The sequence below is a fragment of the Eutrema salsugineum genome, unplaced genomic scaffold (assembly GCF_000478725.1).
Source record: "Eutrema salsugineum unplaced genomic scaffold, Eutsalg1_0 scaffold_13, whole genome shotgun sequence".
Taxonomy (NCBI): Eukaryota; Viridiplantae; Streptophyta; class Magnoliopsida; order Brassicales; family Brassicaceae; genus Eutrema; species Eutrema salsugineum.
In genome coordinates, this window is record NW_006256885.1 from 2,722,274 (window position 1) to 2,740,123 (window position 17,850).

General features: G+C 38.0%; 2 protein-coding genes across 2 annotated transcripts; both read right to left on the reverse strand.

Moving 5' to 3' along the window:
• Positions 1-2,613: 2,613 nt before the first annotated feature.
• On the reverse strand, positions 2,614-4,200 carry LOC112088884. The gene has a single exon (XM_024159250.1). It carries the CDS (start codon positions 4,198-4,200, stop codon positions 2,614-2,616), a length of 1,587 nt encoding a protein of 528 aa, XP_024015018.1.
• Positions 4,201-4,890: 690 nt separating this feature from the next.
• On the reverse strand, positions 4,891-6,863 carry LOC18023091 (protein JINGUBANG). Its single transcript, XM_006406485.2, has one exon. It carries the CDS (start codon positions 6,681-6,683, stop codon positions 5,292-5,294), a length of 1,392 nt encoding a protein of 463 aa, XP_006406548.1. The 5' UTR covers positions 6,684-6,863; the 3' UTR covers positions 4,891-5,291.
• Between the last annotated feature and the right edge of the window lie 10,987 nt (positions 6,864-17,850).

Consider the following 17,850-nt stretch of genomic DNA (forward strand, 5'->3'; position numbering starts at 1 on the left):
CGCTGAACGGATACCAAGCCCACCTTCACATTTCGGTATACACACTCTGTCCCATGCAATAAGATGTTGTTTCTTCCGCTCAAGAGTACGTCCCCAGAGAAAGGCCCTCGACACCCGATCAAGCTTGTCCAGTATGCTCGCTGGTAACATAATTATGCTCATATTATGAACAGGAATAGACCCAATGACCGCTTTCGTCAAAGTTACTCTTCCAGCTAAGCTCAGAAACCGACCCTTCCACCCAGCCAGTCTCGATGTGACCCTCTCCAAATTCTCACCAAATGTGTCCTTGTTAATCCGTTTCTGCAGGATTGGCATTTCCAGGTACTTCCCCAACTCCTTAGTGGCTTCGATACCACTTTCATCGCTTATGAGCTTTGCCAAATCGCTATGTACATTCCCTGAGAAAAATATCTTTGATTTTGCCAGGCTGACTTTCTGCCCCGAAGCTACACAAAAACGCTCCAACACCTTCCGTATCACTCTTATTTGTGCAACTGAAGCTTCGGCGAAGAGAATCAGATCATCTGCGAAACATACGTGCGACAACTTCGGTCCCCCACGAGAGAGACTAATCGGCTTCCACTCTTTCAGGCTAACGGCCATTCCAATCTGATGACATAACCTCTCCATACACAAGACAAAAAGGTATGGTGACAATGGATCTCCTTGTCTCAAACCCCGCGATGGCTGAAACGGTTCAGTTTTTTCTCCATTCCATAAGACATTCATCGACGGTCCAGTGACACATTTCATGATCCAAGCAATCCACATTTCGGGTAACATTGCCGCTCTCAACGTATCCTCTAGGAAATCCCAACGTATCCTGTCATAAGCCTTCTCAAGATCGAGTTTTAGAAGCATCCAACCCTTGCGACCTTTCTTTCGACGCATCGAATGGACCGCTTCCTGAACAATAACTATATTATCTGTGCTTAGTCTCCCTGGGATAAAACTTGACTGTGCTGGACCAATTAACTTCGATATCACTGTCTTTAAGCGCATGACCATTGTTTTTGTAATTATTTTAAACAAAACATTACACAAACTAATCGTCGAAACTGCGTTATTCTCTCCCGGCTTCTCCACCTTTCGGAATTAAGACCACAAGTGCATCATTCATTGCTGTTGGCAAGGCATTATTCTCAAAGAACTCCAAGACAAATCTCGTCACCGATGGCCCTACAACCTCCCAACTATGCTGATAAAACCCAGGATTAAAACCATCTGGTCCAGGCACTTTAAAGCGACCCATACTACGCAGAGATGTCTCCACCTCCTCGGAAGTAAACGCTCCATTTAAAACCGAAAGCTCCTCATGAGTGAGGTGTTCAAAGCCCACAGCTGGTAACCTCTACACCACCTCATCTACGTCTTGAAGCGAATATAATCTCTTGTAGTAATTCACACCAAGAGTCTCCAATTCCGATGCATCCGAAACCCATCTCCCCTCTTCATCTTTCAGCATCTCTATCCGGTTTCTTCTCCTCCGAATAATAGTCATCGTATGGAAATATTTTGTATTTCTATCCCCCAACGCAATCAGCTTCTCCCTCGATTTTTGAAACCAAAGCACCTCCTCCTGTTCCAGTACCACATCAAACGCTTTAATCAACTCTTCCTCTTTGTTCAACAATGCATCCGTTTGACTTATATCTAGTAAGTCTTGCACAGCTTTTATTTCTTCAATTAACGCATCCTTTCGTTTGTGGATATCCCCGAACACTTCTCAATTCCATTTTCGTAGCTTCACACGTAAACCATCCAAAGCCTCCGGAGTATTTATGTCATTCTTCCAAGAATTTTCCAGCAACTCTCTGAACCCCTCATGTTTCAACCAAGCCGCTTCAAAATGAAAAGGTCGCCTAGTCGGATCACCTCTCACCTCCGGCTGTAGTTGAACATACAGCGGTGCGTGATCTGACGACAAAAACGGAAGATGTGTCACTCTTGCGTCCTGCCATTTTAACCTCGCATGTGGGCAACACATAACCCGATCCAATCTCTTCGATATACATGTATTCGCCACCCTTCCACGTCTCCAGGTAAATTTATTACCCCGAAATCCCATATCAATGAGTGATAGTTCGTGTATCCATTCCCCAAAAGCTAGTGAATCCAATGATAACCTTCCACTGCCTCCTGAACGTTCATCCACTCTTAGGATTGTGTTAAAATCCCCGCCTACGAGCAAAGGACCAGATACGCCTTGAACCATCGTCTTTAACCGGTCCCATAACCCGCTTCTTCTAGTCACCGTCGGTGCTGCGTAAACCACCACAAGGTTCAAAATCTCCTCCCCATTCGTCACTTTTGCGTAGATAAATTGATTCGAAGAATCCACAATATCCACCACGCCAACACATGATCTCCACAATAACCACAACCCACCACTATGCCCCACAGCATCAACCCGAAAGGAATTGTCAAACCCCAATCCTTGACAAATAGCTCTTGCTCTATCCTCTCCTGCATGCGTCTCGAAGATTGCCAAAATATCCGTTGGAAACTTCTTTAGCATATATCTTATGGAACGTCTAAAATTGGGTTTATTTGCCCCCCGGCAATTCCATAATAAACAATTCATCATTACAATGTAAACAACTTGTAGAACTACCGGGGAAATCCGTCATGCTTGTAAACCCCCCCTTCCATCACCGAGGACTGTATCCCCATAGCATTCCCCTCTTTCTCCACCTCCGTCATAATCACCGCCACCTCCGTACTAAGATTCGCAGTTACAACTTCCTCCATTTTCTTTGCTTCCTCCACACTCTCAAATCTCCCTCCAGGTCTGCCCACCGAACCACTCTCCACACGTAAACGTTTACCCGATGTAGACAACGTCACCTCTCCTCTTGTTGGGCCAAAAATCAGTCCACGAGTTGGTTGAGCCACCATATTGCTCCTACTCCTCCCCCCATGGCTCGTATTAGACTTGGCCAATTTAGTTCCTCCCATTCTTGTATTCTGATAAATCCCTTTACTGCTACTAGACTCATGATTCGCACCTTGTTTAAATTTCCAGCCCTTTGCTTGCATAGCACTCTTCCCTTCACGTGATGGAATCTCAACTTTCCCATTTGTTTCCTCACCTCCTCGGACCGCGTTGACTTCCCGTAATTCCAAATATGTCATATCCTGCTCCAGCCCATCAAACCTATTTGACATCTCAATATTCCCCGAAGTTCTCTGCATATTCTCCTCGACGTCAATACCCGAGCTTCCCACATTAAACACCATACCATTAGGGTTAACTGCAAAGCCCCCTCTCCGCCCTCGTACCTCCGTGAATCCATCTCCAACCTGAGAATTACTAGTCACTTCTGCCACCATAGTTGATTTCGGAGATCCAGCACCCTCCTCTCTTCTCCCATTTGGGCATGTGTGTACTAGATGCCCGTATAAACCACAGGTCGCACATATATTCGACATTCCCTCATAAGCCACATAATATCTCTCCCCGTTCACCATCACTGTCCCCTTTAGTGGCTTCTTGAGGTCTACCTCCACACAAACACGGGCAAAACGAGCTCTCTCAAAGTTCAGTGTCATTGCATCCACCTTCACCGGTTTCCCCAAACCCCGCGCAATCCCCATCAAGATCGATCGATGATAGAAATTTACTGGGAGATTTGCTAGACGAACCCAAACCGGCGTTGTCACTATGTCATGGCTTAACGGATCAAAATCCGGTGACCAAGCTTGCACCATAAAGTAACTCTCAAACGCTCTCCACGGTCCACCCGTTAGCGCCGCCAAGTACTCCGCCTCAACCTCGAACGTAACCATGAAGAATTGTCTCGGTAAATCCATCACATACATAGCCCCTCGTGGCTGCCATAACTCCTTGAGCTTTCGACTCATATTCGAGATCGGGATATTACGACCTAGCACCTTAACAATCATACATTGTTTCCACAAACCATTCATCGCCTCTAAGACTTCTGTGCCGATCGTAATCACTGGTTCTCCCCCTTCCCCATCCGGAAACTCCAGCACCAACCGCTCCGTCACAAACGCATCATCCAAAACACTCTCGGGACAAAGTCTCCCACCAACACCACCCTCCGATACCTTCTGTACCCATGAGCCCGACCCCAGCCTGTCTGGGGGCCTGTCCTTCTCACTCACCTCCATCATCGTCACCTCTCGTCCACCATCTTTCAAAACCCTAATATCGCCGTCGCCATCGCCCATCGCAAAATCTAATTTGGTGAATGAACCTTCGAAAATTAGTACTTTGGTATTATTATTCTTCATTTATGTCTCTTATTTTCTTCCTTTGATTTTTTTTCAATAGTTTTCTAATTACCCACTTGACATAAAAGAAATATTCATTCCTCATATAGTGCGAAATGAAGGGATTAAAATAGCTAGCTAGAGATATTTGACTAGGATTAAAATAGAGATATTTGACTCGAATTCGTGAAACAGATGATCGGATTTGCGAATTACAAACACGTTTATTATTATAAGCTAAACATTAATTAGATCAAACGTAAAGGTATACCATATATCACAAATTTAGTCTAATCCTCTCTCCAGATATTAAATCACTAAACTTTAGATTCTCCTACTGAAGTTTTTCCACTTCAGGTTCTTCATTTGAATCGAATTTTTCATTTTGTCGAACCATTTTTGAATGTGTATGTATATATGTCAATGTGCATGCATAAATATATAATTTTGCATGACACTTACATCCTACGATAGTGAGACTTTTCACATAAATTCGTGAAGACACCGATACTAATTTACATCAAATTTCCAAGGGCGACATTTTATTCAACAAAGAAAGCTAAGAAATCAGCCTAACGTACGTACGTATAAAAATGTTTATCTTTTACAATATCGGTTTAAAATAACCAAGAAACATACTGCATTTTGAACGAAGTCCATATAATCAAGTAATAAACAAAATCTCATTAATATAATACAATGAAATAATATACGGTTTGTTTTCCCTTTTTCTGAACATATAGCAGAATCATTTTCACTTTTTTATGTTTCTTTTCCAAACGTAATTCAAATATGTGCAGTTACAGTCTACAAAAAAATAAGGAATAAAATAAAGGAACTTTCTAAACCTTTTATATACTTTCATTACGTGGCAGCTTTTAATTGGACGTATGATCTGCTTCTTTTTGCCGGCCATAAAAAACTTGCCTTGACCACAAAGGCAAGAATCACATAGGCCGCGTAACAATTCCCTTTCAAACGTAGTCCACATCCCCACGCGCGTTAAAAAGGCGCGTGATCTCTCATCCTCAAAAGTACATCTCAGCCAATCACCGCGTCTCCGCCACGCGCCACACCTTCACCGATTTATCCAAGCTTCCACTGTACACTATCCATCTTCCTTGGCCGTCTTCCTCCGCCTCTTCCACCGCCGTCAAACACTTAACGGGTCCCACGTGGTCCATCAACACCGAGAGACACGAGTGGGTCCCATCGCCGTTCCTCCTCCACACGCAAATATTCTTATCCGCTCCGCCGCTCAACACCAGACTCCCGGCGGCGGCGAGACAGAGCACCGCCATACGATGGCCGCGAAGAGACCCGCCGTGAGAAAGATATTTCTGCCCTTCCCAAAAATTAACGGAGCCGTCAGAAGATCCGCAGTAAACAACAGACGCCGTTAAATTAACCGCTAACGCCGTTACAGCGTTCTCTTGCTTCATCAACACATTTACCAGAAAATGCTTCGTCCCTTTCCCTTGAAGCTCGCGTTTCCACACTTTCAGTGTTCCGTCGGCGGATCCGGTGAAGAGCAAATCGTCGAATCCGGCGGCTACGGTGTTGATCGCGTCGTCGTGAGCCGAGATCGATTCGAGACATTTCGAATCGGAGAGTCTCCAGATTTTGAGTGTCTTGTCCCACGAACCGGAGTAGAGTAAACCGAGCTCCTCGTTCACGCTGAGACACGAAACGGCGTCGTAGTGTCGGATCTTCAGAACGTTTTTCCGGCGACGAACCTCGACGTAGTTCTTCGGATTCACCGATTTCGTCAAAAACTCTTTCATAGTGGGTAAGCTCCCGACTCGGGAATACCCACCGGTTCGTCTCTTGGACCCTCGCCAAACCCGGATTTTACCGTCTTGATGACCGGTGAAAATCCGGTTATCTCCGGTTATCACAATCGCTTTAACCAACCCGCTGGTTGATTTAAAACCGGCGAAATCCTTGAGATCTTTCCAGACCCGAATGTTCTTGGAGTCGGATCCAGTGAAGAGAAGATCTCCAGAAGCAGCCAACGAGTAGACATGACCTTCTTGCCTCACGATTGTACCGATCAAACCGTTGACTGGATCGTCGTCGATGTTTCGGGTCTGGTAGATCCAGGGAGACTTGTAGTACGGTGAGTAAGTCTGGTTCCACGGAGACGGAGACATCGTCGGCGTCGTTGTTGTTGTTGTGTCGGTGTAGTAAGGAGAGTATGTCTGATTCCATGGAGATAAAACCTGATTAGGAGACGAATCGCCGCTCGTGGTCGAAGCATTGCTTTGAAGTTGTTGGGAATAAATAACATTGTTGCTAGTGCTGCTGCTGCTGCTACTGGGATTGTTGATATCACCACCGTGGCTCTTTTCTTCTTCGTCGGCGATGGGATCGGAGTTTAAGAAGGCGGCGAAAGTGAGTCTTCGGTGATGAGTACCACTGGTTTCTGCAGCTATTACCATATTTTCCGGGAATGAAAAAAAAAATGATTGAGTAGTTGTTGTGGGGTTTCTTTTTCTTTTATGAGGGATTAATTGGGTTTTAATTTCGTTGTCGTGTGGAGAAATTTCGAGGGAAATAAAAAAAAAGAAGTTTTGAAATCGTTTTCTCGGGATTGGGAGAGAAAATTATTATGTGGGATTGGTGAGAATTAAGGAATGTTGAAATAAAAGAGTGTGAAGAGGAAGTTGGGTTGGGTTATATATAGAGAAGCCGGAGGAGTAAAAGTTGGTGAACGGACGACGTGGGTTACTGACACGTGTCTTTTAGAGTTGGAGACGTGATCGTCACATACCGGGATCGCCAGTTTTCACGTGAGACCCAGAGACCGTATTAAGAATATTAAAGTTATAGAGTCAGTGGTTAACATTGTAACTTTTTTTTTTTAATATGGAAATATTGAAAGTTTTTCTCTTTGTTGATGGGAAAGTAAATGGACGGTCTATAAACAATGTGTGTATTAAGTTAACCGTTACAAGTTTTTGGTTTAGGTTTTTTAAATTTAATTGTATTAACAAAAGTGATGCACTCAAAGCATGTAGGATATGGTTAATCGTAAATGAAATCTCTCATGTTCTTTGTTAGTTTCACATAATTTTTTCAGATATTTTTACTTAATATCATTTTTATATATCACAAGACCCCAATTCTTCTGGATTCTTCAACGATTAGATAGCTTTATGTTATTCTGTAAATAAAATTTGGATTAACCAAAAAAAGATGAATGAAGTTAAACGTAATGGTAATACATGTGGTCTCATGTCTGAGCAATGTGAAAGTAGTTGAACATGAGATGCGTCCGTACAAAGAATCGAGTTTTTCTAAGAAGTTTGGTTGGATAATTCATAGTAGTAGACATAAGATAGATAACGTGTGTGTGGCTGTGTTGGCGGCTGATCATCTTCACACGTTGCATAACATTACGTAACGGTAACACTATTGATTTTTATTACATACTTGGGTTTTTATGCTTTCATTTTTAATTTTGACATGTGAGGAAACAAGAAAAAATAAAATTTCTTCCAGATGATTGACTTTTCTGACTTTCCATGAACGATAGAAGTTTGATTCTCTTTTTTCTTTGTTAAGCATTTGTCTACTCTTACGAATTGTAAGCAAGTTGTAAAAGAAAAAACAAGTTGCAAATCTTCTTTTTATTTCTTTAATTGCAAAACAGTTATTTTAAATGTGTTTCTTTTCTTAAAAAAAAAAAAGTACAACCGAAAACAACGACTCTAGGTCTCTCTATTTATTCATACTTGGTCTTTACTCTTTTCGTGTTGATTGACTTTCATTACGTTACAGAGGAAGACATTTTATATGTAAAGTACATTTTTGGATACATTTGGGGAAATGTTAGAATCTTCTATAACATGTGAATTCGTATAATCATCCAGCTTAGAATTCGAAAAGTTACAGAGATCATCAACCATCTGTGCCTCATTTGTTTGCTTCTAACGATCTTTCAAATATAATATACAATTTCTATCATCTTGACCAGATTGATAACGTAAATTTTTTTTTCAGTAATTGTATACTGTTAAATTGTGAAAAATTAATCTTGATTCAGTACTAACGAATCACAACTATAAATTCCAATTCTAGATAGGGATTCAAAATAATATAAATTTTTAAAATTATGATTCCAATCTATCTTGAATCTTGACAATCCAGTTCAAGACCGGTTAAAATAAATAAAAACCATGACATTCCAAGTAAATGATTTCTTAATAAAAGAACTGACCCGACCCTCTATTGTCAACCCCTATTTATTTGAAAAAATCAGAAAATAAATCTTGACAGCTAGCACAGTTTTGACATTTTAGGGTTTCATATAAAATAAAATATCCTAGTTTACCTTTTCTCCATTTATTTATATTTGAAAAAAAATTAAAATGGTAATTGTCAATGGTCATGGACTCGAATTACAGAACGGCGGCGTTTTAAAATTCAAGGACGTTTGTCAGTATGGGACCCATCGAATCCCAACTCCTTTCACATTCACATGATTATTGTACTTGTCATTGGTCGTGCTCTATCCATCTCTGCAGAACGTTACTACTACGATATCAATACGACACTATATTTTTCTACGATTATATCGAATATTCAAATCAGGTTCAATACTTTTTTATTGAGTTCTTGCTATGTTCTAAATGTTTTGGTTGAGATCAAAGCTATCATTTAATTTGCTATTCGACTTGCTCTCTAATCCTTATTTTGCCAGTAATTAAATACCGAAAACATATAGAAAATATCGTCGATTTGACACGACATGCTAGATCGAGCTTGAATGATTCAGAACGCATTTGTCACTTTCAGTAACCAGAACTAAACACCGTTTTAATCAGACAAGATTGCATTTTTTTCTTCATTAGGAGAAGTTTTCACTTTGCACGCCGTTCATTTGACACGACATGCATGTATTATTATGTGATAAGTTTGAATTATTATACGATCGATCGCTGTCTAATATATAACAACATTTCCACAAATATAAAATCGTTGTCACAAATATGTATGGTACGTACGCATGCCGTCACAGCTATGGCAAAAGTGCAAGCCCCATATATTATACCAATTACAGAAATGCTAAGGATACTATAATTTCCCTCACCGTATATGTAATGACATTTATCATTATTATAAAAACGCCACTATATCTTTGGAAGTTCCAAACAGCACAGCCATACGAATGGACAATGAAACAAATTTTTGTTACCCACTAAGTAAGGAGTTCTGAAATAATTATATATTGTACATTTTTCTTCATCTTTTTGGGTGGCTTAGCTGATCCTAGTCGATGCGCGGTCCGAATAGAAACTGAACATTCTGTATAAGCAGAAATGAATTTTTAATGTGCATAGATACATCTAACAGTACAAAGTACACAAATTCTATAGTTTTCCCGTTAAGTACAGAGAAAAAAATATCATACATATAGAAACTCACCACCTTATCGATTTACATAGTATATTTGGTAGACTGAAATAAGATAGTTTCAATATGTTTTTTTTATACAATTAATACAATATTTTGTTTTACGCACTACAAGAAAATATGGATTTAGTGACCACAAGAATAGTCGCTATGTAGTCGCTAATTGTCCATTTACGACATATTAGCGACTAACTCAATTGGTCGTTAATATTGAGTCGCTAAATAAAATAGTCGGTAATCAGTCACTAAATAGCAACTGATGAAGGACTCAAGCCTGTCGAAGTAAATTAGTCGTTAATCAGTCGGGAATTTTGCGACTGATTAACGACAACGTTTGTGACTCAATCGCAACTAATCAGCAACTATTTTTACATTTTCAAACGGTAATTTGGTGCAATTTAACCACTGTTTACCGACTAATTCCCGACAACTTTGCGACTGATTTACTACTGCACTAGATTTTAAGTCCGTGCGTCCGCACGGGAATGTTTTATTTTTATATCTAATATAAGTTGCATTTATTTATTTGTTTAGATATAATTTGTTTTTGTTATTTATTTTTTTAAATCCAAAAATTGTTATTATATTTTAATTTTAAACAGTAAAATTTGTATATTAGTAGAATAAGAGTATACGTTAATTAAGTATACATTGATCTAATGTTAATTATAAACTTTGTTATTATGTGAATTTAGATTTACACATAAACAATCTTCATATCTATGAATTTACTAATCCATCCGTTTAGTTGTCTTAAATCATTTTTAATATCTTACATGTTTTGACAAACTAACCCGTATAAGACTATAATTATAATTGTATAACCCTATAAATACTAATATGGAATATTTGGACCAATTGATTATGAAAAAAATATAATAAGATATTTATTTACTATTTGTGCTATTAAAAAAATGTATATATATATATATAAACGGGCTAACCTGTTAGTTTTGTCTCAAATCATCTTAATATCTTACATGTTTTAATAAATTAACTCATGGACCTTATATATATATAACTCTAATCAGCTCGATCATATTATTGTATAATATAAATATTTATTAATCTCAAATATTTGATATTTTAGACCGATTGTTTATGATAAAATACGATAAAATATTTATTTACTATGCATTTTTATAAAAATATTATTTAAATTTAAAAATTTAAATTAAATATTTCCTGTATTTAAGAAATTGTAAAGTATTAAAATTATAATCTAAATTTTCGTAATAAATTTTAATTATATATTTTTTTTATTTTTTGAATTTAAATTAAATTGAATGCAAATTTTTGTAACTAAATTTAATTAAATTTTTAATAATTTGAAATTTAAATTAAAGATAACCTAGATTTTAGGAAATCTAAAAATATCCCCCTTAATACCTAATTCCGGAAATTATATATAACATAAAACAATAATATATAAAAAAAAAATTTAGAGTGTTTGATGCAAGCACTAAATGTGCTTCTGTTTTAATAGAATAGATTGTGACTGTTTTCATAATGAAAATTCATTTTGGTATTACGAATTTGCTCCTCAATACCTTGTAATTTGAATCCACTTATAGATTTTATAACAAATTTGTTTCAAATAATAATTAGACACTATGAAAAGAAGAAGCATAGAAACATTAAATTACATATGTTCTTCTAAAAAAAAAGAGATGACATACAAAGTCAAATGTCATAGTAACTTCCATTGGAAAATGAGTTACTATATACAACCATGGAGATAAGTCAAAACGAGATCAAAGTCATTGAAAAAAGTTCTAGAGCCTAAGATTCCGAGAGATTACTAGAGAGTTCAAAGGAGACCAAAAGAGTTGAGAGAGGTAGAGTAACCTATGCTTCCGGGAGAATAATGGTTTGAGGAGCAGAAGTCATCGAAGCAGCATCGTCTGGATCTTCAGAGGTGTTGTTTGTGGCCAAAAAGTCTAAAAACGCTGGATCAGTTGCAGCCAAATACCTTTCGACCAGGGAGAGTTTGTCGATCTTCGCTTGTTGCTCTGCAGAAACTCTTGTAAGCTCGGACTTTTGCCTTGCATTCTCAGCTGCTTGTTCTTCTATTTTGCGTTGAGCTTCTTCTAGTTGTTCTTGCAGAATCTTGTATTTTGAAGAGCTACCCGAGTACTTCCTCTTTCCCTTGATATGCGACTGTGAAAGGCTTCCAATTCCATATGGAATGCCTCTTTCATTTGTGAATGTCGACTGCAACAACAAAAGAATGATTCAAACAAAAAAAAAATCAACTATATTATAAAATACAAACAACAAACCAAAAACGAGGACTTACCTGGAGAAAGAGGTCGTTCTCCTCTTCAACGGTTAGCTCCTCTAAAGAATCTGAGTCTAGTGCCCTTTGGTTACTAATTCTAGCTTCCAAGTTCCTCTTATACCTTTCAGCCACGCTCTCTGCCTTTCGATCTACAAAGGTCCCATATGCTTTTGTGTGAGTCTTGATGAAAACTTCACCAAGACTCACCGGTCTTCCCAATTCTTCTTCCTGTAATGATAAGAACAAGATGCAAGAGTTAAAAGTTTAAAAGAACAAGATGCAAGATGCAAGAGTCAAAAGTTCAAAAGAACCGATGCAAGATGCAAGAATTAAAAGTTCAAAAGAACTTACCATTTCTTGTTGGATTTGTAGATATGATTTTTGCCCTGACACGTGTATGTAAGGTCCAAGACCCTTACGTTCAGACAGTCGAGCCCCTGATGTGGTTGCACTCTTCTCTTTGGCTTCTTCAGTGTTCCAATACTGGGTCATTTGCTTCCAGAGAGTATCACCTACCCAATTAGGTTGCTCTCGAGAAGTCCTTACTTTGCTTACCATATCTTTCATCCTTTGTTAACATATACTCTCAAACTTTTGTTGAACAACACCAGTTATTAAGGGATCCCAGGTGTGTGTTTTCTATAAAAAACATGAGAGAATATGATGTTAGTGAGAAAACATAAAAGATAAAAAACTGAATCAAAGTTACAAAAAGGGAATACATTACCGCGAATTCAGCAAAGAACCGCTCCTGTCTTTCCCGAGGCACACATGTCCAGCTATAAAAAGGACCATCGAACTTGTTTGTAAAGACTTTGGTTATCTTACGGGTCAGTGAAGACTTGTCACGGCCAAACCTACAAACATAGAAACAATCAGTTACAACATATGCAATATCAATATCATGACATATGCAATTTCACGAGACTACACGAAGCTACACAACCTACACGAAGCTACACAACCTACACCAATACACAGACATATGCAAACAAGACACATATCACACGTAGCTACACATCCTACACGAAGCTACACAACCTACACGAAGCTACACATCCTACATATATGTGTGAATATATCGTTCCAAGTTGTATTCGGCCTAAGTTAAGAGAGAGAGAGAGAGAAGCATACCATGTTGTATTCGGTCTCTTTATTAGAGAGAGGATTGTCGTAACCTCTTCTCTGCCAGATTGAGTGATAACACCGTATTTTGACCACTTTTATGGATCGTTTTGAAATACTTTTCTATGTTTTTAATTGCTTTTAAGTACTTTTATCACGTTTTTCTAGTATTTGTAGTTCCAAGACTCTTTTCAGGTAACTTAGGGAAAAGCTTAACAAAATGGATAGAAAACCAGATTTCAGCTCAGTGTCAAACCGTCAGAAGTTCACCTCTGATTGAAGGCCTTCTCACCGTCTGATCCAGCTCAAATTTTGAGACCTTAAAGATAGAAGTATCAGCTTTCTAGTGCACTTTACAGCTTGGCAATCCAACGGTTCAATCAAAAGTTACGCGAAGAGCAAGATGTCCAGTAAACTAGCCGGCAAGCATTTCCACCCGCGGCCAAACACTCATTCCCCACTGTCAGGAGCATCCCGACCGCGGCAAACCACTCATTCCCCACGGTCAGAGCCCTCCCGACCGCGGCCAGCAACCTCCGAGCCCAAAAGCCCATTTCTGAAGCCCACAATGATTCCCTCATTTGGAGAAACCCTAAGTGACGTCCAGAGAGGTCTTGAGCACTATAAATACATGTCTTAGGAACCCTAAACGAGGTGTAATCGAATACCATCTATCATTACTTCATACTTTTACTGTTTTTGCTTTAGCTTTTAGGGAGAGAGAGATTTGTTCTCTTGAACCCTTGTTCTTTCTTTTTCAACTTCGGTTTCCATTCTACTTCTTAATACTATGTCTTTGATTTCGTTCATTATGTCTGAGTAGTTTTATTGTTGGGATTAAGGGATTTTCGATGGGGATTTATATGTTCGATGAGGATTCCATGAGCTTTTGAGCCGAATCTTAGAACTTTTTCTTTTGAATTCGTTTTTACTGCATGAGAGTAACGTCATGAACTACAATCTGATCCAGATGCTTGGTGACACGAAAGTGTTCATCCGGTGTCAGATCTAGTTTGGGAGAGCAAAACAATCATAGGAGTGGAAACCTACCTATGGACGATTTGTGAATTAGGACGAGTCTTAAACATAATGCATCTCTTCTCTTCCAGGGTCAGAGTGGAAACCTACTGGTCAGGGTTGAGAGAGATAGTTGTCTATGATCACGACAGTGGCGTATTCATACGTCCGTGACTCCAGTTCGAAAAGTTTAAGCTAAGATCTTATCAAATTTACTCTCTAGCAATGTTTTGAATCGTTCGTACCCCTGAGAAAACTTCCCTGAACCCCAACGCCTTCTTTCCTATTGATTTACACCGTTTTTATTTCAAGCTTTAGTTCAATATTGTCTTTCCTTTTTAGTAGATTTTCATTTAAGCAATTAGAATATCCGTTTTTCTCATTTTTATTCATTTTCGTTAAGTTTAGTTATTAGGTCATTTAATTCCCGTATTTTCTTTTAAGATTTCATTTTTTACATTTTAAACACACTACCAAACCCCCCACAAAATCATTTTGGTTCTAGACTTCCTTACTTTATACTTATTTCAAAGGCTATTTGCAGGAAAAGATCCTCCTTCCCTGTGGATTCGATCCCTAAGTACTACAATCGATCAGCTGTGCACTTGCGGCTATTGATTTCATTTAGGGTAAAACTTGACAACCCTCACACACTCACCACCACAATCATTGAGTGAGCATAGCATTGAGGATTTGTAGCTGGTCCTCCGCGAGATTGGCTGGGACTAGGTCTTCTTCTTCTTCAAAGGTGGCTCCTTCATCCGCTTCAGAATTGGTAGCTTCAAACGCTGGAGAAGTTTGCTCTTCAGACATTGGAGAGGGTCGGTGATGAGAGTGTGTAGAGCTTCGTGGTTGAGGCGGCGGAGAGGTACGAGGTTGAGACCGTGGAGATTTGGCAGGTTCAGACTCTAAGCTCCGACGTTGACTCTGTGAGTGATGGAAAAGCTGATTAGGCGGTGGATAATCCCTCACCGAGACCGGAGATTTGGAAGTTCTCGCCGGAGTGAAATCGTACCGATTAGGAAGAGGGGATGGAGTTCTGGCTTGCGAAGAAGATGCACCACCTCTTCCTCCTCTTCCTCGTCCTCTCTTCCTTCCAGCGGCACCCATCTGCGATGAAATCGATTGTATCGATTAGGGTTAGGGGAAGAAGGGGTTTAGTCGATTAAATGGAGGGGAAACTGTTTTAGAGAAGAAATGAAATTGATTCAGAGAGAGGGGATTAGGGTTTCTTTCTCGAACAGAATTGATCGAAGGAGAAATTGGATCGACGGAGAAAGGGGATTAGGGTTGATTGAAGGAGAAAGGGGATTAGGGTTTCTTTCTCGACTGAAAAACACGAATGAGAAGAAATGGTTAAGTGTTTTACGTTTTGGGCTAGTTTTGGGTTTAATTACGTTTTTGTTTTTTTTTGGGCCTAATTGCGATCACAAATCAGTCGCTAATTACCGACTGGTAAATGTTAGTCGCTATATTAGTCGTTATTTGGTGATTACGTTACAACTGTTTATTTTAGTCGCTAATTAGCGACTACGTTGCGTCTGAAATCTATTAGTCTCTAACTAAAGGCAAATCAATCGCTAAATAGTCGGAACTAGTAACGACTAATTTTTCAGTCGCTAAATGTAGTCGCTAAATCCATGTTTTCTTGTAGTGACGTCATTAATTAAATTAGTTTCGTTTATCTAAAGCCTTAAACTGAGAAATGAATTATGTATAAATATCAAATTCTGTTCTTCGAAGAAGCATCTATATATGTAGAAATAGCTATACTAGGTGAATTTCCTTTATTAATTTTCTTTTTTGGTGTTAACAATCGTGATTCGTGTTACAGTACGAGCAACATAAAATAATTGTTTTTCGCACAACAAGTTTACAATTTTTATTTTTATTTTGATTATTGTTTTTCTTTCTTCTTTTTTTGCGAAAAAATTGTTTTCTTTTTTAAACAATGACAATTGACAAACATATGATTCTGTTGACTTCGTGACAATATTTCAACTGAGATAATATCTTTTATGTTTCTTGTTTTCTACAGGGTACAGATGAAAATAATTAATACCAACGGCGATGGTACCATAATGTTCAATGTATCTTTTACGAGATATAATTTATATACACGCTTGGTAGGTTTTGGAACGTAGAAAATGTCTATGCTGACTTTTGCCGTGATGATCCGTTGTTTTCATTTTTACGATAAAAATGTATATCCCACATGCTAAATATTGCTTTTGGTTATATAGTACTCCTAATATGTCTATGGATGAAACTAAACACTTGCAAATAGGTTCTCCAAGACTTATCCATGGCCAATTAAGACCGACTTCTTTTTGTTCCGTTAATATAGCTTTTGTAATGTCTAACTTCTAATTAAGGAAAAAAAAAACTTCTAATTAAGGGGTTTTTTTTTGTTGGCCAAACGCTCTGCATTTTTTGCCTTTTTAAAAAAATTGCAAATATTTCAACAGATAATGATTTACTGCAGCAGTAGTTGTAACTTTGGTTATAATTAAGTATTTTGAGTACAGCTTTGAAAGTAAGATTGTGATTTCGATATTAGAATATTCATCATCCATAGTCAATACTTTATTGATTTTTTGGGTGACCACAAACCGGTGCCTCAACAGGTAAGGTTGGGATTGCAAATAAGCATATGCATGGTTTACCAAAATGCAAAAACCCATAAGATCAGAGAGAATCAGATCTACGGAACACAATTAATTAGTTTTAGCTGTCCAAATACATTTAGATGATCAAATTAATTTGCTTGATATTTTTTGTCAGCAGATTCTACGAATCTAAACAAAACTTAAAAGGTTGAGTTTTACCAAAAAAAAAAAGAAAACAAATTAAAGACACCATAGTTTTAGCTAAAACTGTACACGTATTACGATATGAGTTACATGTAACTTATAAGCATCGCCATGTATATATTAAAACTAGTGTACGTGTATTTGTTAGGTGAATAATTTATATAAGCGCCTCGAGAATTACTTGTTTACAAAATCGTCTATATTATCAATTATTTGTATCATGGACCGTTGCTATTGTCTTATTTACTTAACTATCATTATAAAATGTAATCTATGTTACGTTTGCTTCTTAATTAACATTGTATTAAGATCATGGAACACATTTGGCCTAGCTTGTTTGACGAAGCGACCCGATCATGCAATACATTTGGCCTAGCTTTTTTTGTTTCTTTTTTTTCTTAACTAAAGAAATCAAGACTTTTGTGGACATATCACACATGGAAGACTATCGCAATGACATGTGTGATTTACAAAACGAAAATTCTTTACTAAAATATGTTTGTTTGTTGAGATTTTGTTTGGATCGTTGTTAATTAAATAAGACGAAGCCACTAAGAGCTAGTTCATGACCAAAAATAAGAATTTTCAATTAGTGGATAAGATTTGATTTCATAATATATCATTGAATATGGACTATATTGGTCCACCACGCCTTGACGTACTGGTGTCCTTCAATCTTTTTTGATTTGTTCGTGTCTACAAGAATAATTTCCTTAGGTTCCACAGTAATAAACTTTATTATATATATACATGGATAATTGTTTTATTTTACTTTACAATCTGCCAAAATGTTTCATTCTAATAGCTGTTTAAAAAAGTAAACGTGTTTCAGTCTATTGCGATATTTTGATGTCAATATATATTCGTAATTACCCGATTGAATGAATTATTCTATTCCAAAATCAAAACCATCACGATTTTCATGCAAACCATAAAAAGCTCGATGAAGGAACA